The sequence below is a fragment of the Sciurus vulgaris genome (assembly GCF_902686455.1).
Source record: "Sciurus vulgaris genome assembly, chromosome: 4".
NCBI lineage: Eukaryota > Metazoa > Chordata > Mammalia > Rodentia > Sciuridae > Sciurus > Sciurus vulgaris.
In genome coordinates this window covers 59,215,200-59,238,647 of record NC_136464.1, presented here as the reverse complement: position 1 = coordinate 59,238,647, position 23,448 = coordinate 59,215,200, and the positions used below count along the sequence as shown (strand labels likewise).

Genomic DNA, 23,448 nt, shown 5'->3' with positions numbered 1-23,448 from the left:
GTTATACAGGGCTCAAATGAACCATATGCAGAATTTGTAGACTGTCTGTTACAAACAGCAGGCAGAGTGTTTGGGGATTCAGAACAAGCAATGCCTTCAATAAAACAGTTAGCATATGAACAAGCTAATAAATGGTGCGGGGAAGCAATTAGGCCATGGGAAAATAAGGATCTCAATACCTATTTAAAAATATGCAGAGATATATTAATGAGTCAGGGTCAAGTACTAGCAGCTGCTGTCACCCAAGGACTAGCTCAAGCTATGGGGGCCAAACCCAAAAGCTGTTTTTCATGAATAAAGAAAACAGCTCCAATACAAATGTCACCAGTTGCATGCCCAAAGCAAATAAGCAAATAAGACTGATTTTCATATCCATTGGTATGGCCATCGCCAGTCCTTCAAAAGGCCTATTACTTGGCCTCTTTTATGGGAAGCTTATCAGCATCTAGGACCTGATAAAAAGGTCTCCAGTAATCTGGCTTTTGGACTTTGGTGTTTGCCTAGTCAAATATATATCACATCTCAAAGCACAGAAGATTTTATAGAAAATTTGGAATATAAAGGTAATTTCAACCCCTTATCCATCTGGTCCTTATGCAGGCCTAAGGTATATATGGATATAAGCCTCCTGGCTTTTGTAAAAGGAGGATCTATAAGTAAAGGAAAGTGCACTGATCAAAAGGTTAATGGAGTTAATACTGAAATATGTAGAGAGAGTGAAACAATTGTTTTTTCATATATTTCTGTGTGCCTAGCTCTCCCTTTCCTTTTTGTGACTTCTAATGAGAACTTCTCTAGACAGTTGTCTTCATAGATCACACAAAATGGACAGATGGATTCGACAAGCTAGTAACAAGGCTTCGACAACAAATCCTCACCATAAACGCCACTAAGGTGGAAGTCAAACCGGGAGCATTAAATAAACTAACACAATTTGGCACCAAATTTGGGGGACTTAAGTCTCACACTAATAAGCTTGGGTGTGCTTCTGTTAATTCTATTCTACATTTGCAAATGCCTCAAAGCCAGTCAACAGGCTCATAATGTGATCATAAGGCAGGCCACGGCCACCCTTGAAGCAGGACAATCTCCCAATATATGGCTTAGTATGCTGGATCGGTAGTCAAAGATGTGTAACCACGGGAGAACACTGTACCAACCTAAAACAGAAGAGCCAACCCTGCTTAGGTATCCTTTGATGACAGGTAAGGACAGGATGTTGATTCCTGGGACCTAAGACAGACACGATCCCTGCCAGCTTCATTTTCATATAAGGAAGGGGGAGAAGTTGGGGGCTATGCCATGCAGACTATGCCAAGATGGCACCTGGCAGCCAGCCAGAAGTTGTTTTGATCACATCGGTGGTGAGGAAGTCAGTTAACATAAACACACCTAGATGCTTTATCATTGGCCGTATTCAAATAAGTCCACACACACAACGCATGCACATGTGTTCCCGAGTGCTCCTGCTCATGCCTGCTCATTTTTGCCTTTACCGTGATTGGACAGCTAGCTCCTCACCTGATCTTCACTTAACTAGCGTTGGCCCTACCCTCTGCCTCCTGGAGGGAATATAAGCCGGCTCTCCTCGAGTGCCGGTGTTCCCGGGTTCCTGAATCATCAATAAACCTAAATCATCAATAAATTCAAGAGTCTCGCTACCCGTTTGTCTCCCATGCCAAATTGACTCCACTGGATGGTGTCAGTTCTCTATGTTGATATTAATCCCAATATTTTCACTGTGTCTTCATTTTAAGAATTTTTATGTAAAAAAGTTCTTAATCTTGATATTCCTTTTTTTTTTTTTGGTGGTGCTGGGGATTGAACCCAGGGCCTTGTGCTTGCAAGGCAAGCACTCTACCAACTGAGCTATCTCCCCAGCCCTTGATATTCTTGATATACCAAAATATATCTGTTTTTATAGTATTTTTTCATATTTAATAAATCTCACTCTTCCCTCAAAGCCTAAAAAGTATTGACCCATATTTTTTACTAAATTTTTAAATTTTTTTTTTTGACATTTGGATCCTAAATCTACCCACAGTTGACGATTGACTGTAATTATGAAAATCCAAGTGATCGATAGGCTGAACAACTGAGAGTCAAAAAAATGTAGCATCTGAGTGAATGAGAAGTTCAGCAAATACTTTTAAACACTTCTTCAGGAAATTAAGGAAATTAGAGTTCTGAGTCTGCCTTGGAGGGAGCATCTAATAAATATCCCATGATGTTTTTTTTTTCATTTTTAAATTTTTTAATGACATAATGATTGTACATGCTTATGGGTCATAGTGTGATATTTCACCATACATATATGTACAATGTAACAACCAGATCAAGGTAATCAGCATATCCATAACCTCAAACATTTATCATTTTATAGTTGATTTTTTTAATTTATTTTTCTTGTAAACAAATGGGATACATGTTGTTTCTGTTTGTACATGGAGTAACAGCATACCATTTGCATAATCATACATTTACATAGGGTAATGATGTTTGATTCATTCTATCATTTTCCCTTCCCCCCACCCCCCCACCCCTCTTTTCCCTCTATACAGTCCCTCCTTCCTCCATTCTTGCCCCCCTCCCGTACCCCATTATGTGTCATCATCTGCTTATCAGCGAGATCATTAGTCCTTTGGATTTTTGAGATTGGCTTATCTCACTTAGCATGATATTCTCCACTTTCATCCATTTGCCTGCAAATACCATAATTTTATTATTCTTTATAGCTGAGTAATATTCCATTGTATATATATACCACTGTTTCATTGCCCATTCATCAATTAAAGGACATCTAGACTGGTTGCACAGTCTGGCTATTGTGAATTGAGCAGCTATGAACATTGATGTGGCTGTATCTCTGTAGTATGCTGATTTTAAGTCCTTTGGGTATAGGCCAAGGAGTGGGATAGCTGGGTCAAATGGCAGGTCCATTCCAAGTTTTCTAAGGAATCTCCACACTGCTTTCCAGAGTGGCTGCACTAATTTGCAGCCCCACCAGCAATGTATGAGTGTACCTTTTTCCCCACATCCTCTCCAACACCTATCGTTGCTTATATTCTTGATAATAGCCATTCTAATTGGGGTGAGATGGAATCTTAGTGTAGTTTTGATTTGCATTTCTCTTATTACTAAAGCTGGTGAACATTTTTTCATATGTTTGTTGATTGCTTGTAGATCTTCTGTGAAGCGTCTGTTCATATCCTTAGCCCATTCGTTGATTGGGTTACTTGTATTCTTGGTGTAGAGTTTTTTGAATTCTTTATATATTCTGGAAATTAGTGCTCTATCGAAGTATGAGTGGCAAAGATATTCTCCCACTCTGTAGGCTCTCTCTTTGCATTGCTGAGTTTCCTTTGCTGAGAGAAAACTATTTAGTTTCAATCTATCCCAGTTATTGATTCTTGCTTTTATTTCTTGTGCTATGGGAGTCCTGTTAAGGAAGTCTGATCCTAAGCCAAAAAGGTGAAGATTTGGACCTACTTTTTCTTCTATAAGATGCGGGGTCTCTGGTCTGATTTCAAGGTTGATTTTTGTGTAGGGTGAGAGATAGGGGTTTAGTTTCATTCTGTTGCATATGGATTTCCAGTTTTCCCAGCACTATTTGTTGAACAGGTTTTCTTTTCTCCATTGCATATTTTTGGCACCTTTGTCTAGTATTAGAAAATTGTATTTATTTGGGTTTGTGTCCATGTCCTCTATTCTGTACCATTGATCTACCTGTCTATTTTGGTGCCAATACCATGCCGTTTTTGTTACCATTGCTTTGTAGTATAGTTGAAGTTCTGGTATTGTGATATCCCCTGTTTCATTCTTCCTGCTAAGGATTGCTTTAGCTATTCTGGGTTTCTTATTCTTCCAAATGAATTTCATGATTGCTTGCTCTATTTCTGTAAGGTACATCATTGGGATTTTAATTGGAATTGCATTGAATCTGTGTAGCACTTTAGGTAGTATGGCTATTTTGATCATATTAATTCTGCCTATCCAAGAACATGGGAGATCTTTTCATCTTCTAAGGTCTTCCTCAATTTCTTTCTTCAATGTTTTTTAGTTTTCATTGTAGAGACCTTTTACCTCTTTGGTTAGATTGATTCCCAAGAATTTTTTTTTTTTTTTTTTTTTTTTGGCTATTGCAAATGGAATTGTTTTCCTCATTTCCCTTTCAGCTGTTTCATTGCTTGCGTATGAAAATGCTTTAGATTTATGCATGTTGAATATTCCATGATTTTAACTGGAACTTCTGAAGTACTACTCCTAGAAGTAGAGACTAGCCAGAAATAGACCTACCTTTAAAATTCATTCTATGATTTTTCACAATAATGCCCAGCATTCAATTAAAAATTATTCAACATATCAGGAGATTATTATATACTTGAAAATCCAATATGAAAAAACAGATATTAGAAACAAACATTGAACATATCAAAATGGAAATTAACTGCAATTCAGGTGTTCAAAAAAATGGAAAATCTAGCAAATAATTAAAATTCATAAAAGCAAAAAAAAAGGAAGAAAGAAATGGAAATGGAAATTCTTGAACCAAAAAATGTGACTATTAAAAATAGTATAAGTTAATAGAAAAATTCCATATTAAACCATCAGAGAAAACCAATATAAAATACAGAAACAAGAATAAAGGACATGAAAGACATGGTGAATAAAAACTTAAATGTGTAATCATAGTCTAAAAAGAAGATTAAGAGAAACAGCAAAGAGATATTTGAAGAGAAAATGATCAAGAATTCTCCAGAATAGATGTTTATCCTAGCAAGAAAAACACCCACCCATAAAAAAACCTCAAATCAAAACAGATCATAATATTAATAAAACAAAAGATAAAGAGAAAATATGTTAAAATAAGGCAGAGAGAAATGATAGAAGAAGTTCAAAGAAGTAGCAATCAGACTGATAGCTAACTTCTCAATGGAAACAATGGAATCCAGAAGGTAAAATAATAACATCTTCAACTTGCTGAAAGGAACTAATTTTCAGATTTGAATTATATACTCGAAAGAAAAACAAGATATAAATGAAAGTGGTAGTTTCTAGGGCTAGTAATGTTATAGTAAATGTTATAGTATCTGACTATTCCTCTCACAGATAACAGACAAAATATATAAAACAACCAGCTGAAGGTACCTGATGACCAAAAGCAAGCAGAAACTAGAAAGTATTCAACTTTTGAAAGAAGAAAAACAAATTGAATTGAGAGTTACATTTATTTGGCATTTCCTCTGAGGACAGTGTGACAGCATATGACAGTTAAAACTCAGGTAGAAAGCCACAATCTTACTGACTTGAGATGACACAGGACAGAGTTTGGGGAAGGACAGAGCAAATGGATAATGAGGATAAAAATCTCACAAATGAGGAAACCACAGATAGAGGGTGTCTTGCACATGAAGTTTCCTATAGTCTATAACTAACCCCTGCAGGCACTGAGGCAATGTCAAAGCATACAGTAGAAAGCAATACTTGTAAGTCCAAAAAGGAAAAGAAAAAAGAAAAAAGCTAGCAGTGATTTAATTGCTTCTTAATTCAGAAACAGAGGTTGATGTTTGAATTCTGTATGTTAGATGACTTGATAAACAAATCATCGTTCGAAACTTCACAAAGCCCATAGTATAGAAGTAAAGAAGACTATGTCACCAGGGCTAAGAATTGTGTTAGACTAAAAGATAAAACCAAAATAGACTTAACTTTTTTAAAAGGCTTCACAAATCCTGGTGACTGGCACTAGCTTAACCACCTCCTGAAGCAAAACTCTTCAGAGAAAGGTAACAGTATCCAGAATCTCTACAGTCTACTTTTGATATTGTTAAGTATATAATCAAACATTACTAGTCATACCAAGAAATGAAGAAATGTAACTCACAGTCAAGGAAAAAAACATCAATCAATAGAAATAAAATCCAGATGACTCCGATAAGTATAAATAAGGAGTTAACAAATAAAAGGTTTAAAGCAAATATTATACTTCAAATATATAACTAAATACACCAAAGGCAATAAAACAAAAACAAGAAAAAAAAAAAAAAAACAGAATCCTGTAGTAGGACCATGTAAATTACACCATGTCTTTATTAAAAGAGAAAATTTCTATATTAGTCTCAAAATTCTTCTTGAAAATAAGTTAACAAATATATAAATAAAACTATCCTCTACTTTCAATATCTTTTTACTTTTCCAAATGCTTTAAACTTATCTGTTGCTCTTCATTAGTCCTTCACATTATGCCACTAAACAAAGTCCTTTGAAAAAAAAGGGGCAGGAAACTATTTAAAACGTTTTTATGATAAATACAGAGTTAATTGGATCAGACTCCATTCTCCTAAAACTTCAGCTCCACCACTGAGCTGAAATTCCTTTTAAGTTTTTGGGGAACAATGTTCTCACTATCTCTGTTTTCCATAGAATAAGCATTAGCATTAGCCATTCCTCAAATTCCAGAACCATATTTCATTTTGCTGCTTTCCTCCCACACTGAAGTGGCAGCAGTACAATGTGGTAGTTTGTCAAAAGAATTAGAGTATAAAGCACTTGGTGATCTTTAACCAAATGTATCTGTTATGTATGCAGCATATGACATGTATATGTATTTCATACATTATAATAGAACATGAGGAAGAATTTACTGCACGATCCTAGAATCCAGCCTTCTCTAAAGATTTATTTTTAAAACAATATACTTTTATGGACTAAAAAAGTTGACCTATTTTAAAAACAAAAGCAAATATCCTCATGATAATTATTGTTCCCTTCTAAAAATGACTGATGTCTTACATGTTTATTAACAGACAGTATCAAGAAACTATGTTGTCAAATATATCACATTTTCAGAGAAAAACAATATCAGAATAGGGCTCATATTCCTTATCAAAGATCCAAAAAATAAACCATAATTAAAAGAGGTAATTTGTCACGAGTCAAGATAAAAACATTATAAAATTTATATTATAAAATGATGCTTTTTTAAAATTTATTTAACAAACATTAACCAAATATTAGTTATGTGTCAGGTGTTATAAATTAAATGAGACCTGGTACCTACTATCCTCAAGGAACTAAGAACCCAGATTTACTAAACAACTAAATCAATGTTTGCTATATGGGATGGTTAGTCCTGTGAAAAAGATGCTCAGAGTACGTGAGGGTACAGAAAAGGATCATCTAAATCTGCATGCAAGGGTCAGAAAGCACTTCCTAGGAAAGATGACCTGGGCTGATCTTTGCTAGACTGACTGAATGAGAAGAGCAATCCAAGTGGAAGGAATATACGGTAACAGTAACACTGACCATTCAAAATACTGCAAGTTCTTATTTAGAGAAAAGTTTAATAGAGGTCCATACCAGGAAATGGAATGAAAGAGAATGGTGGAAGCTAAATCATTAAATGCCCTAGGAGTGAGATTTTACAGTTAAAACTGTCTAAAAAGATTGCCCCCCTAATCCTCCAATAGTTACTAAAACTAATTTGAAACAAGAACAGAAAACAAACATATTTTCATTTTTAATTCCTTTTGGAGCAAGACTAATGCAGTAATCCTAAATTCAGAAAGCAAAGTTAGGAATGAAGAAGGAGGAACAAGGAAACACAGGCAGTAAAAATTTGTTAAACATAGAAAATAACTGGAAGGGAGAATGGAATAAGAAGAGTCTAAACTAACTTGGTAACTAAGGTTATGATAGAAAACACAAGAAAAAAGTGGGTCTGAGACAGAAGGAAACAAGGAGGAATGACAAATTTCTTTCAAATTATTTCACATATTATGTTTTCTATGTTATCTGAAGAATTCTTATAAAATATAAATCATACATAAAGTATATAACAAGGTTAACTTTCTATTAAAAAAACCATATGGAGGCTTTTAAAGAAATCAAAAATAGAATTATCATATGATCCATGTTCATTGCAATAATAATCACAATAACCAAGATAAGAAAGCAAGTGGTCTAAAGTGTCAATAGGTAAATGGATAAAGAAACTACAGTTGCTTTACATATACATGCACTAATAACAAATAATCACCTGCATCATATACATACGTGTGTGTACATGCATGCACACTGCACCCAGAAAAAAAAATACCCTTTTTAACAAATTGTGCTAGGAAAACTGGATATCCATATGTAGAAGAATAAAACTAGAGCCCTATGACCCTGCACAAAAGTCAACTCAAAGTGGACCAAATACCTAGGAATTGGACCAGAAAATCTGCAACTGATAGAAAAAACATACGGTCAACACTTCAACATATTGTCACAGGTATTGACTTCCTTAATGATATTCCTGAACCTCAAGAAATAAAACCAAGAAACAATAAGTAGGATGGCATCAAATTTAAAAACTTCACATAGTGAAGATACAGTTAAGAGTATGAAGAGACTGCCTTCAGAATGAGAGAAAATCTTTCTCAGCTACCCTTTCAACAGAGGATTAATATCCAGAATATATGAAAAACTAAAAACTTACCACCAAAACATGAATAACCCAATCAATAAATGAGCAAGCGAACAAGAGACATTTCTCAAAAGAAGAAACACAAATAGCCAATGAATATACCAAAAAAAAATGTTCAATATCCTTAACAACCAGGAAAATGAAAATCAAAACTATACTGAGGAAAAAAAAACTATACTGAGGAGCTGAGAGTGGTAGCAGATGCCTATAATCCCAGATAGTCTGAAGGGTGGCGAAGGAGGATCACAAGTTTGAAGCCAGCCTCTAACTTAGCAAGACCCTGTCTCAAAAAAGAGCTGGGGGCAGGGGTATGAAAGATGGTGGATGAGACAGACATCATTACCCTATGTACATGTATGCTTACACAAATGGTATGAATCTACATCATGCACAACCATAGAAATCAAAAGTTGTACCCTATTTGTGTACAATGAATCAAAATGCAGTCTGTGAAAATAATAATAATAAAGAACTGGAGTGTAGCTCAGTGGTAAATACCCCTGGGCTCAATCCCCAGTCACACACTCACAAACTATAATGGTATTTGAGATTTCATCTCATTGCAGTTAGAATGGCAATCATCAAGAACACAAATAAATGCTGGTGAGTATGTAGAGGGTGGTGCAGTCCCATTGTTGGTGGGACTGTAAATTAGTACAAACACAATGGAAATAAGCAAGGAGTTTCCTCAAAAGACTGGGAATGGAACCACTATATGACCCAGCTATTCTACCCCTTGGTATTTAACCAAAAGAACTAAAATCAGCATACTATAGTGATATATACATACCAATGTTTATAGCAGAGCAATTCACAAGACCCTACTGCCCACTGCCCCTTGCTGCCTGGAACTCCACTGTCATAATACTCGCAGGTTTGGTTACACACAGTCACTGTCATCTGGGGACACTAGCCAGGGCCTGCAGGTTTGCCACTGCCACCATATCAGGATACAGTCACCTTAGTCTGGAACCAGTCAGGTACCTCAGTTCTGGTTGCACCTGAGGTCTTTCTGCTTGGTGTGCTAGTGGCTGCCATATGGTTGCCTCTTTGCAGGGTCACTCCTTTATGTGAGCACATCCCTGGTGGCCTCTCTGCAAGTTGAAAGGGCATTGAGATTTTGGGACTGAAGTAAGACAGGGCCTGGGAAAGCTGAAACCCAGGTCCATCAGATGGCAGCTGGATTTGCATGGACCAGTTTGTGTCCTGCAAGCCTGTGGAAAGTTAGAGACTAGGGGCAGTTCTCCAGGGGGAGCACAGGTTGGAGAAACTGGAGAAAACCAGGCTCTCTCCAGTTCAGTGAGCCCTGAAGTGCGGGGGTGAGGTCTACAATGGGTGGGAAGACTGGAAGAGGGTGTGAGGGCATCCTGCTATTGGCTCACCCACCCAACCAATCCAGCACCCACAGGACTGAAGCTAGCATCAAACTTCAGACAACCCCACCACTCAGTGGAGAAGGGAAGCTAAGAAAATTTTTGAAAGCCAATGGAAGCAATCACTTAATTTTCCATTGAGACTTTCCTTTTTTCTTTTTTTTTTTTTCTTATTGAGGAATGGAATATCTGAATAGTATATTACAGTTTTGTTGTGTATTCTTATATTTTTACTTTTTTTCTTTTTTTTTTTAATCTGTATATATTTTTTCACTGACCTATCTGTCTCCCTGGATTCTCTTTCTCATTTCTCTCATACTAACAGCCAACCTCTATTAATTCCTCCCTTGCTCTTATTATAAATTTTTACCTTTATCATCTCTCCTCCCTCATAAACATCACATCTTACACTACTTCTGTTCCCTCATTGTCCATTATTTGTAATAGTAAACCCTTTTAATAAATTTATTGTTTATATTGTAGATAATGATTGAACACAACATTTCTGTTTATTGAAACAAAACTGTAAACACCTTAATAGGAGCCATTTGGCTTAAGGTGGTATATCATTTGCATTGGGTATTGTTAATATTGTTCTCCCCCTTAAGGGTAAGGTACTGAAAGCCTTCAGGGACACTATAAGACCACAGGGTAGGAACTGTACTGCTTCATATTCAAATACTAGATTGAAAGACACACAAACAATATGAAAAAACAAAGGAACAAAGTGCCTCAAACAAACCAAGATGGTCCAACAATAGAATCAACAGACATTACAGTAGAAGAAATTTCAAAGAAGGAGTTTAGAAAAAATATACTTAGATTAATCTTCAAAATAAAGGATATAATCAGAGAAAAAATACAGGAAGTGAAGTGAAAGATCACTTCAATAAAGAAGAGATTATAAAAAGGAATCAAACAGAAATCCTCAAAATGGAGGAAACAATAAACAAAATTAAAAATTCAAACAGACTAGACACTTAAAAGACAGAACCTCAAACAATGAAGACAAAATATACTCTTGAAAATAAAGTCAACCACACAGAGAAGATGGTAGAAACCATGAACAGAATTTCCAAGAAATATGGGATAACATGAAAAGACCAAATTTAAGATTTACTGGAATAGATAAAGGTATGGAGATACAAACCAAAGGCATGCACAATGGTTTCAATGACATAATATCAGAAAATTACCAAAATCTAAAGAAATGGAAATTCAACTATAAGAGGCTTACAGGACTCCAAATATACAAAATTACAGCAGATCCACATAAGGCACATTATAATGAAAATGACTAACATACAGAATAAGGATAGAATTTTAAAGGCTGCAAGAGAAAAAAAGCAAATAACATATAGGGGGAAACCAATTTGTATTTCAGCTGATTTCTCAACCCAGACACTCGAAGCCAGGAGGTCCTGGAATAACCCATATCAAGCTCTGAAAGAAAATGGATGACAACCAAGAATTTTATACCCAGCAAAATTAAGCTTCAGATTTAAAGATAAATTAAAACCTTCCATGATAAACAAAAGTCAAAAGAATTCAAAATTAGAAGCCTGCATTATAGAGCATTCTCAGCAAAATATTCCATGAGGAGGAAATGAAAAAAATCAATGAAAACCAGCAAAGGGAGGAACTACCCTAAAGGAAAGGTCAAACAAAGGAGAAACTAAGTCAAGTTAGAGACCAAAAATAAACCGAAATGACCTGGAATACAAATCATATCTTAGTAATAACCCTGAATGTTAATGGACCAAAGTCATCAATCAAAAGACATAGACTGGCAGACTGGAGTTTAAGACTCAACAATATGCTGTCTCCAAGAGACTCACCTCCCAGGAAAAGACATACACAGACTGAAAGGTGAAAGGTTGGGAAAAAATCATATCACTTACATGGACTGCATAAACAAGCAGGGTTTCCATCTATATATCCGACAAAGTTAACTTCAAATTAAAGTTAGTCAGAAGGGATAAAGAAAGACATTTCATACTGCTTAAGGGAATCATACACCAATAAGACATTACAATCATAAATATATATACCCTAAACTATGGAGCATCTACATACATCAAACAAACCCTTCTCTATTTCAAGATTCAAATAGACCACAACACAATAATACTGGGTGACTTTAACATAACTCTGTCATCACTGGATAGATCTTCCAAACAAAAACTAAACAAAGAAACTATAGAACTAAATAATACAATCAATGATTTAGACTGAACAGACATGTATAGAGTATTTCATCCATCAATGAGCAAATACACTTTCTTCTCAGCAGCACATCAGTCCTTCTCTAAATGAGACCATAGGATATGCCAGAAAGCAACTCTCAGCAAATACAAAAACAATAGAAATATCACCTTGTATTCTATCAGATCATAATGGAATGAAACTAGCAATCAATAATAAAATAAAAATAGAAGCTACTCCAACACCTGGAGACTAAACAGCAAGCTATTGAATGACAAATGAATAGCAGAAGAAATCAGGGAGGAAAAAAAATACTTAGAGGTAAATGAAAATATCAATACAATATATTAAAATCTCTGGGATGCTGTGAAGGCAGTGCAAAGAGGAAAGTTCATTGCATTGAGTTCATACTTTAAAAGAATAAAAAGTCAACAAATAAATGACCTAACATCACATCTCAAAGCCCTAGAAAGAACAAATCAACACCAAAAGCAGTAGAAGACATGAAATAATTAAAAGCAGAGTTGAAATTAAAACAAAAGAAACAATTGAAAAAATTGACAAAACAAAAAGTTGGTTCTCTGAAAATATAAATAAAATTGAAAAATCCTTACCTACACTAATGAAGAGAGATAGAAAACTCAAATTACTAAAATTCATGATGAAAAAGGAAATATCACAACAGACACCACTGAAATACAGAAGACAATTAGAAACTATTTTACAAATCTATACTCAGTGTCTTCAAGTGTCTTGAAGACACTGACAAATTTCTAGAGACATATGATCTACCCAAACTGAAGCAGGAGGGCATACACAATTTAAACAGATCAATTTCAAGCAATGAAATAGAAGATGTCATCAAAAGCCTACCAACCAAGAAAAACTCAGGACCAGATGGATTCTCAGCCAAGTTCTAAAAGACCTTCAAGGAATTAGCATACTACAGAGATACAGCCACATTAATGTTCATAGATGCTCAATTCACCATAGCCAGATTGTGGAACCAACCTAGATGCCCTTCAGTTGATGAATGGATAAAGAAACTGTGGCATATATATGCAATGGAATATTACTCCACCATGAAGAATGATAAAATTATGGCATTTGCAGGCAAATGGATGAAATTGGAGAATATCATGCTAAGTGAGATAAGCCAATCTCAAAAAACTAAAGGACGAATGATCTCGCTGATAAGCAGATGAGGACATATAATGGGGGGTAGGAGGGGTTAGCGTTAGGGTTAGGGTTAGGTTTAGGGTTAGGGATAAGGAGGGTGGTAAGAATGGAAGAAGGAAGGACTGCATAGAGGGAAAAGAGGGGTTGGAGGGGTGGGGGGAAGGGAAAAAAATAACAGAATGAATCAAGCAACATTACCCTATGTAAATTTATGATTTTTAATAAAAATAAAATAAAATAAAACAGACAGAAAAAAAAAAGACCTTCAAGGAAGAACTAACACTAATCCTCCTCAAATTATTCCATGAAATAGAAAAGGAGAGAACTCTTCCAAACTCATTCTATGAGACTAGTATCACCCTGACATACCAGACAAAGACACATCAAGGAAAGAAACTTCAGACCAGTATCCCTGATTAACAAAGACACAAAAATTCTCAATGAAATTCTGGCAAATCACATACAAAAATATATTTAAAAAAGAGAGCACAATATACTCAAAAAAAAAAAAATACTTGAGAATTTATCTAACAAAAGAGGTGAAAGACCTCTATAATGAAAACTACAGAACACTAAAGAAAGAAATTGAAGAAGGCCTTAGAAAAAGTAATGATCTCCCATGCTCTTGGATAGACAGAACTAATATTGTCAAAATGGCCATACTACCAAAAGTGTTATACAGATTTAATGCAATTCCTATTAAAATTCCAATGGCATTCTTCATAGAACTAGAAAAAGCAATCATGAAATTCATTTGGAAAACTAAGAGACCCAGAATAACCAAAGCAACTTTTAGAAAGAAGAGTGAAGCAGGAAGCATCACAATACCAGAACTTAAACTATACTACAGAGCCAAAGTAACAAAAACGGCATGGTATTGGCACCAAAATAGACATATAGATCAATGGTACAGAATAGAAGACACAGAGAAAAACCCACATAAATATGGTTATCTCATACTAGACAAAGGTGCCAAAAATATACATTGGAGAAAAGACAGCCTCTTCAACAAATGGTGCTGGGAAAATTGAAAAGTCATATGTAACAAAATGAAAAAACCTGGTGATAGATGCTTACAGTCATTAGAAAATTTATTCTATTATCACAAGAAAAATAAGAAAAGTTGAAATAAATGCCTTTATTAACTAATACTAAGCTGGGATATGTGTTATGCCTAGTTTATTCAAAGCATGTTTTTAAAGTTTAGTAAACCTAAACTTCCAGAAAATTTAAAAATAAAAAATGTGACTCTGAGGCATTCATATCTGAAGCTTCTATCTCCAACTGTTTACAAGAAATTTTATAATTTATTTATGTATAAGCAAATATGTCTTCAGCTTCATTACTCTTCTCTTTGTTTATTATAGATAAGTTATTGTATGGTTAGGGGGGAGTTGTCTGTAGGGACCAAACAACTAAGGAGAAGAGCCAGGACTGGGATGCTGAGCCTTGGAGCTGTCTAATGAGCCACTCTGCCTCCCACAGCTAGGTCTTCACAGCTCTGTGAAAGACTAATAAACTCAAGCCAACAGAAACAAAACAGTCATAAATCTAAGTCAATAACTAGCACCCTAAGGATATGCAGTTTTCTCCTGACCAGGACTAGAATACTTACTTTCTTTGCGAACTTCCTGGAGCGCAGCAGTAAGCTCTTCCTTTAAAACAGTGGCTTCCTGGGCAATCTTCTCTCCCTTGTCTAATAAATTCCAAGTTGCTTCCTCCACAGAAGCTAGAAGAACTCTGGCTCTTTTTGAACGTCCTTTTTTCCTGTTGGAAGGATTCTGGGGACAATTTACAAGTGTGGTAACCTAAAATTGGAAAAACACAAGTAACTCATGAGACAATCTGGGGGGACAGTCTTGAGATATTATAGCCCAGAAGAAAAGTATTTCACAGTAAAGTGATTCATTACCAGTACTCTGGGTACATCCCCAAACATCAAGTCAAATCACCAAAAGCAGCATAATCAGCTAAAGAAAGATACAATGGAATGAAGAGTCATAGATACTGAATCTCTTCAGCTTTACTATTGAAAGAATACTTGAGATGACAGTGTATATGTGTGTATGTGTTTTAATTAAAAACTGCATCTGGAAAAATATAAAGTCTAGATAAAACAGTCAAAAGTAGGAAAAGTAGAAAATTGTCTCAAAATTATCAAATTCTAAAATAAAATATATATAACTTTGTAGCCAGCAATCTATTTTGAGGGAATCAAAAATAAGAATTAGGTAGGTATTAGACTGTTTAGGCTGATAATAGAAATTATTGATATTAAATGAGAACACTCTCAAAAAAAAAAAAAAAAATATATATATATATAGCAGTGGTTACCTCAGGGGTACAAAGCCCAAATCTCCTTTATGATCTTTCTTGCCCTTTGCAACCTCTCTAATCTCTCCTACACTCTCCCCTACCTCACTGGGCCTCTCCAACAGGTCCTACTCAAAGTCCCCTCTTCGGATGCTTTTCCTGACCACCCCCATTACCACCTTCTCACACTCTATCCCCTTACTCAATTTTGTTTCTCTCAAAATGTTGGTTGGCTAGGTAGACATGAGCAAGGGAGATAAGGAAAAGAAATGTAGGCTCTGCCTTGGGCAGCAACCAAGTGGCCATTCTTACCACTTGGTAAGTAGAAAATGAATTCACTATATACTGGAAAAATTCCCAATATGACTAAATTTGCTCGGGTGCAATAAGCCACAGCAGGAAATCACGGTAACCACCCCAAACACATAATTCAAATGAAGAGAAATTCCTAGACCAAATAAAAAACCATGCCACATGGAAGCCCCAAGATCGTGTCCTCTGTTGAAGGAACTGCACTCCATGTCAGAGGCATACTTCCATTTCACTCACTAACCCTTGATGCTTTTCTAATTGTGTCTCTAGACTGAAATCTTTCTTTCAAGAAGACAATAATTAAGGAAAACCTCCACCAGTAACAAAAACACTTGTAGAGCCTGACATTATTTATATGTTTATTAATAAACAAAATGTACTCAGAATGTAAATACTAAAAAAGATGAACTCCATAAAAGCACAAAGCACATTTTGTTCTCCAGCACCCAGAAAATGTACCAGGTAGGTGTTAAATAAATAGAATATAAATGGCTTGATAAACTGAGTAGTTAAAAAGAGGGTCTTTTAATGTCTATATTTTTAATTGTCTGAATTAATAATAAACTTGTATGGCTTGTGTAAGTTTATTTAAAATTTTAAAAATCCTAATCACAAAAAATAAGTATGTGAGGTGATTAATGTGCTAATTGTATTGATTTAATCACTTCATAAGGTATACGTGTATCAAAACATCAAAACGTATACCATAAATGTAAACAACTTTTTTTGTTAATTATACCCTAATAAAGCTGTGAGGGAGAAAGAAAAGAATCTTAACAAAAATAAGAACAAACTCATGATAAGAGCATTATTTGGAAATGAAAATTTAGCATTTATATTTGAAAAAAAAAAAACCTCACACCAAATTATTTTTTGAAAGATATTCATTCTTTCCATTTCTTAATTAAAACTTAGATCCCAATATCAAATTCTGGGTAAAATTTTTATAAGCAAACCTTGAAAACCTCCATCATAAAGGAAAAGGCAGGGGACTTGTATCCAGTATCTAAATTAGAAGACCTGAAACTCCTACTGAATAGAGGTTCCAATAATAAGGTAGTGAGGTAATGGTTGTTAATTAGCTTGATTGAATCTTTCTATGCTGTATGGATAGATCAAAACATCGTTTCCCTTAAATAGACACAATTATTTGTCAGTTAAAAACAAGTAAGAGGTGGGGCGGGAGGGAAAGAGAGACAGAGGGAAACTCCTGCATCTCATCAAATAGCTGAAGCTTATGATAATCACGCACCACATCTTTAACAACCAACTCTACAAAACCCTTTATGTTCTGCAACCTCTAAAAATTTTGCTTGTTTATAGTTTATGGAGCATTAGGGATGTGTTTATTTAGATACTTGGACATAGTATTCAGCTAGGAACTAAGCACTTGCAAGCTATGGGGGAAATATGCACATGAACGTTCTTGTCTGATCTTCTATTCTCCTGCCCTTGTCCAAAGATCCTGTTTTCTTCTAATGTTCTTTATTCCTGTGTTCATGACCCATGGCAGAATGTCTTGTGGCAAGTCTTTATTTCCTTGCTCATTTGATAAAAACAACCACATTATCTTTTGAGACTGTGTAACTAAGGTAATATGTTTTTAAAAATGCGTAACATGACACAAATATTGGTACTTAATGTGTATTTCCTAGCCTGTTCCCCAAGTAGATACATAAAGTTATAAGAATATTCATCAAAGGTATTCTCTGAGCCTAATCTTATCTTGCTCCTGGAACTCCCTCCCCCAACACAGTAAAGATGATGAGGGCAGCTAACAAAGCACATTCTATATGCTTTACAAGCCGCTAAATAGAGTCATGGGTTTTCACCATGACTTACATAAGGATAAGAATGAGCCTGATTTATTACATGGGCTTTCACAGAGTCCACAAGGCAAATATTCCACTATTGTCACTCTAATTTACATAGCAAGAGAAAAAGATATTTGTCCAGATTAAAACAAACTATAACACCTAGTTTAAAACTTTTGTTTAAAAGGAAGAATAAGTATCATTGTCTGAAATGTTCCTTCTGAATATATTTTAAGTACCACAATTCATGATGCTTCCCACTGCACATTCTTCCTCTATTGTTTGGATCCTCCATGCACCAAATGTTTTCCACTAAATAGCCTAGGCTTTGAAATTAAAATGAGCATTCCAGAAATGCTTTGTTCCTTATAATAAATGCCAGAGTAAGAAATGTGGAAAAAAATGCATAAGAACATTACACTTCCATTTAAAAAACAAATGCAATTGCAACTGGTAAATTATTCACTTGCATAAGTTGTTTGAACCTATATCTTCTTTTAAAATACCCCAATACACTCACTTAATATTTACTAAAGTTTAGTGACATTCTCAAAGAGTCATTTTATTTCAGAAAGTAAATACGACAGCAATTCTGTGGGAAAAAAGAAATTCGAACTTTTTTGTTCACCCCAGCTCACCTAAGGAATATAACCTACTCCCATCAGTGACTGTGACTCACTTACAGCAGATGATTCTTACCAAGGAGGTGGGGGTGCATATGTTATTTGAAAAGGTCTCCCATCTCTGAAGGAATACCAGCAACCAGTAAAATTAGCTTTCAAGTTATTCTGTAAAATAATTCCTGTTTCCTCATTTTCTTTTTTAGTACAAACTCAGTTCTATTTTTATAAAGAACTTAAAACTTTAGTTGGAACTTGTAGCAGAGATTATTCTAATGTAGAACCCAAGCTTATGGTTGACTAACTTTACATTTTATCACTGATACACATCCTTCCCTTTCCCCTCTTTTTTCTAACTTAAAGGTCCTTCTCATCTGAGGGGAAAGTCCAGGCTTGAAGATTTAGAGAAGTTAGGCTTGCTCACTTTCCTTTAGTCTGTAAATCTGTGCTAAACTACAAAGACATAGCTTCATCAAAGATACAGGAAGGAGCTCCCATTGAAATGGTCCTAAATTAGAGGTTACAAATAATACCAAAAAGAAAAAAAAAGGGAGGGGGGAACTCCTACCTTATTAATTCTGCAAGTTTAAAATTCCACAAAACCAAGTATACTTTAAACGGCATATGTTTATATGTTAAAATAGAGTACAAAGAAAGCCTTTTGTAATCTTTCCTAATTCAGGTGGGTTACTCTAGATGCTCCAAAGATACTGAAAATTAAATGGATATGCTTAGCCTTCAACTGACGTTATATAAAGCCACACTAGCACACAACAGAAACATTGCAGGATATGACATGAGGTTGTGATTTACTTTCATTTGTTGCATCAATGCAAGAATTGCTTTAGCATCTCACTCATTAGCTTTGCGGAAAGCTTTTAATGCCAACTTGGGTAACACATTTATATTCTATAGTCATGTTCTTTCCCAGCCTAATTTTTTCTTTTAATTCTACAATCATTGTGATATTAAAAGTCCTTATTAACAGCTATCTTTTCTTGTTTATGAGTTAAAATACTTTGAATTTTAACCTTCTTCTAATAGCTCAGGGAGCCTTCAGAGCTGCTTTCATTCCCTCGAGTTAATTTTAATTTATGAAATAAAATATAAGACATTTAAACCATTTTAATTATCTAAAACTTCATCAGGGCTCTGAAATAAATTAGAAGAGTAGAAAAAATAAAATTGTAGACAAGTAAAATCAGTGATTTATCAAAGTAAAAGGTATATCATCCCATTCTGGGAATAAGATGGGGATATCCATTCTTTAAGTCATTGATAATTGTACCTGTTCCTTACTTCCTATCCTAAGCAATCCTTACTAACAAGAGTACTGAGGAAAATCAAAGGATTGTGAACCCAGCAAAAGTGTACTTCTAGATTATCATTCAACAGTCCCCCAAAACTAACCACAATTTTCTTTTAATTCATTTCAAGCCAATAAACATTTATTGAGCACATACTGTGTTCAAACAATACCCAAGAGAGTTAGGAAATAAATATGGGTAAGCTCCAGGATGATAATATGAGAAATACACAACTAGCTGCAATAGAAGACAGAATAATAACTGCTTATACTAAATACAAAGAAAGTGCTTGTGAATACAAACATTTTCAAGGATTAAGGAGGCCTTCCAAGAAGAGCCCCCTAAAGACAAATGGTCTAACAGGAGAGATAGAAAGGAGGGTGAGCCAGGTGAAGAAAACCATGTGCAAAAGGACAGAGAGGTTATTTTTGTCTAAAAAATTGCAGATAGTCAAGTGTGACAGACTGTAGGGCAAAAACAGGAGGAAAGCAGGTAAGAAACAAGGCTAGGAAGTAAGTTTCAGCTTAAGTAATAAGTTTTTAAAGCCAAAGAAAGAGTTAATATTTAACTCAATAGACACTTTGAACACTGCATGCCAAAAGTAGAAGCCTTCCACCAATCCAACTGTCCTCCATCTGTATTTATTACCTGGCATCTTTAGTCTGAGGCAGAAACTCAGAGGTCCTCTGGTCTACTCCCACTCTCTTATCCTCCTCTCCAAGTCCCCATCATCACAACATAGAAATGGGGTCTCAATTTCAGCCTGTCCAGCAATCTATTGTAATAAAAATCATGCCCAAGAATTCTGTTCCCCATTGAATCTTCTAAGAAGAGTCTTGGAAGAGGTCTCATTGCTTCCACAACAGTTCCACACTCCACTGGAGGCATCTCTGTTAACTACAAATCTGACATACCTGCACCAGATTAAAAACCTCCAATAGTCAGCTACCTGCTGCCTACAAGATAAATCCAAACTCTTTAGAATGGTTTATGAGAGAACTTATAATTTTCCTCCTGACTAAATTATCATTCTCATCTTCCATTCGTGTAATTTGACCACAGATTACTTTTTAGGCTCAGAACAGAAAAGGTTTGCAAGCTGGACATAGATGGCTGCCTCCTCTCACAGTCACCTGGCATCACTCATTACAACATTATTTGCATTCACATAATACCTCTCAGCTGTACCATGAACTCAGTAAGGGCAGGGGCCACGCTTCACTCATTCTGAAAACCCAGAGCTAGCCTACTGGAAATAATAAATACATACATAGTAGTTGACTTATTGGGAAAAAATGAACAAAACCATAAGATTTTAAAAGTCTTAAACCAAAGCCACAATGTTGAGTGGTTGGTAACAGATTACCAAGAGAGCTGGTCATTAAACCAAACTTAAAATTTAATTTTAGTGATGGCACATGATAGCTGTCATCAAAATGAAAGACTTAAAGTGGGTTTGAAGTTGGTTGTGGTGACTGTTGTTTGTCGTTTCCCCTGTCTAGTATCATAGAAAAGCGAATTTTTGCAAATTCTGAATAAATAAATTATCGTACATAGTTTATTTGGGACCTGATAAGTTCAAAATGATCTAGAATCAAGTGTATTATAGTTACATGATTTGTTTTCAAACTATAAATAAAAAGAGCTGCTCTTTTTATTATTATTTTATTATTGATTTTCATTTTTTTCAATCCTTTCATTAGTTTACTACGGCTGCTTTTCAAAATACTGCAGACTGGGAGGTTTAAACAACCAAAATCTATTTTCTCACAATCCTAGAGGCCAGAAACCCAAGATCAAGATGTCAGTCAGCCTGGTCTGGTTTCTCCGGAGGCCTCTCCTTGACTTGCAGATGGCCACTTTTTATGTTCTCACACATGAGCACATATTGCTGGTGTCTCTCTGTATATCATAACCTCCTCTCTTTATAAGAACACCAGTCAAATTGGATTAAGGTCCACCCTAATGACTCATTTTAATTTTGTTAGCTCTATCTCTAAATACAGTCACATTTTAAAGTTCTGGGATTAGGACCTCAACATGTGAATTTGGAAGGCAAGGAGACAATTCGACCCATAACAATCCTCACCACAAATGGCACAAAAAGTATAAAACAACCATCACCTTTTTAAAATGCAATTTAGGGTTTTGTTTGTCTGTTAGGTTAACAACTACAGCTAACATGAGCTATTTGAGTGATTAAGGAACAATAACATGTAGAGTCCTCTCCAATTGTACCAGCCCTCTGTGTCATGCAGATGGTTCAACAAAGCAAAGAGATCTGCACGCCAAACACATAAACAATTCTCACTAAATGTTCTAAGCCAGGAAATATAATCCTGTATAAAACACCAGAGTTAAACACAACCAGGAAATTACCACATACTGAGACTAATATCAAATACTAGTTTCTTCCAGTTTTTGCTAAACAACCTATCACTCACAAACAAAAGCAATTTTGAATTCCACCATTCATTTATTCAGCAAATACTGTTACAGCACCTATGCTGTACAGAAAAATATGGCAGTAAGCCTCATTCTACTTTGCAAACAGAGAATAAACAAATCATTAGTAAATGCATAAAACACCAGGTATTGGTAAATGTTGTGAAGAAAGGTGAGGGACTAGAGAGTGAAGGGGAAGAGCTAGTTAAGATTGGGTATCAAGGATTATCTCTCTAATAAGGTTAAAAAAAAAAAAAAGACCCAAGGAAATAGGGGAGGAAGACATTTGAATACCTGGGGCAAAACATCTAAAACGGGAAATATCAAGTACAAGGTTCCAAAACAGGAGCTTGATTGGTGCATTCCAGAAACAGAAGGAAGGTAGTGGCCCTAAGCCTAAGAGCACAAAGTCTGGTATGGAGACATCAAATCATGCAGGCCTTGCAAATCATTGCCAAAACTCTCCAGTCTATTCTTGGAATTGGAAGCTACTGAAGGGTTTAGAATAACAAAGTAAAATAATCTGACCTAAAATCTTAAAGAATCATTCTGGATATCTGTGGAGAATAGTCTGGGGAGAGAAGTTTAGGAATGGAAGAAGGGAAAGTAGTTAAGAGACCCACTGCAATAGTCCAAGTGGAGACCACACTGACTTATTCCAAACAGAAGTAATGGAGTTATCAAGAATTGTCAAAATTTGAGTATTCTAAAGTAAGTCAATAGGGTTTGCTGAGAGATTAGATATGAGTTAAGAAAAATCGTGCCACTAAGAATGACTGTATGGAGCTGGGCACTGTGGTGCACGCCTGTAATCCCAGCAGCTCGGGAGGCTGAGGCAGGAGGATTACAAGTTCAAAGCCAGCCTCAGCAAAAGCGAGGTGCTAAGCAACTCAGTGAGACCCTGTCTCTAAGTAAAAATACAAACTAGGGCTGGGGATGTGGCTCAGTGATCAAGTGTCCCTGAGTTCAATCCCCAGTACCCAAAAAAAAAAAAAAAGAATGACTGTATGGCATATCACCTGGGCAGCAGAGTAAATGCAGATAATATTCACTTAGATAAGGAGAGTTAAGATAAAGGGAAATCAAGAGCAGTGTTAGGCATGTGGCATGTTTGGTTTGCCTATTAGAGTTGCTAAATTAGAGACTACTATATAATTTTGGAGTTGAGAGAGGTGAGAGCTAGAGATATGTTTCTTATTGCTTACATTTTCATTTTAATTATTCATTTATCAGTAGTTTGCTAATCTTACAAAAGTCTCAAAGAGCAGTATTTTTAAAATTAGAAATTGGATGAAATCTCTAAAAACTAAGTATAGCTAGAGAAGTCACCAAACTAAGCTTTGAGACACCTCAACATTTAAAGACAATATTTCTCAAAAAGATCTCAACTCAACCTACTAATCCTAGAAT

The 23,448-nt window shown here is 35.4% G+C and overlaps 1 protein-coding gene across 3 annotated transcripts in view; it reads right to left on the bottom strand.

Moving 5' to 3' along the window:
• The window catches only part of CTNNA3 (catenin alpha 3), a 1,874,587-nt gene that overhangs the window by 1,786,264 nt on the left and 64,875 nt on the right, over positions 1-23,448 (bottom strand). For all 3 annotated transcript variants that reach the window (XM_079135772.1, XM_079135773.1, XM_079135774.1), the window contains exon 3: positions 14,843-15,035. In XM_079135772.1, coding sequence (XP_078991898.1) covers positions 14,843-15,035 — 193 coding nt within the window. The remainder of the gene's footprint in view (positions 1-14,842; positions 15,036-23,448) is intronic.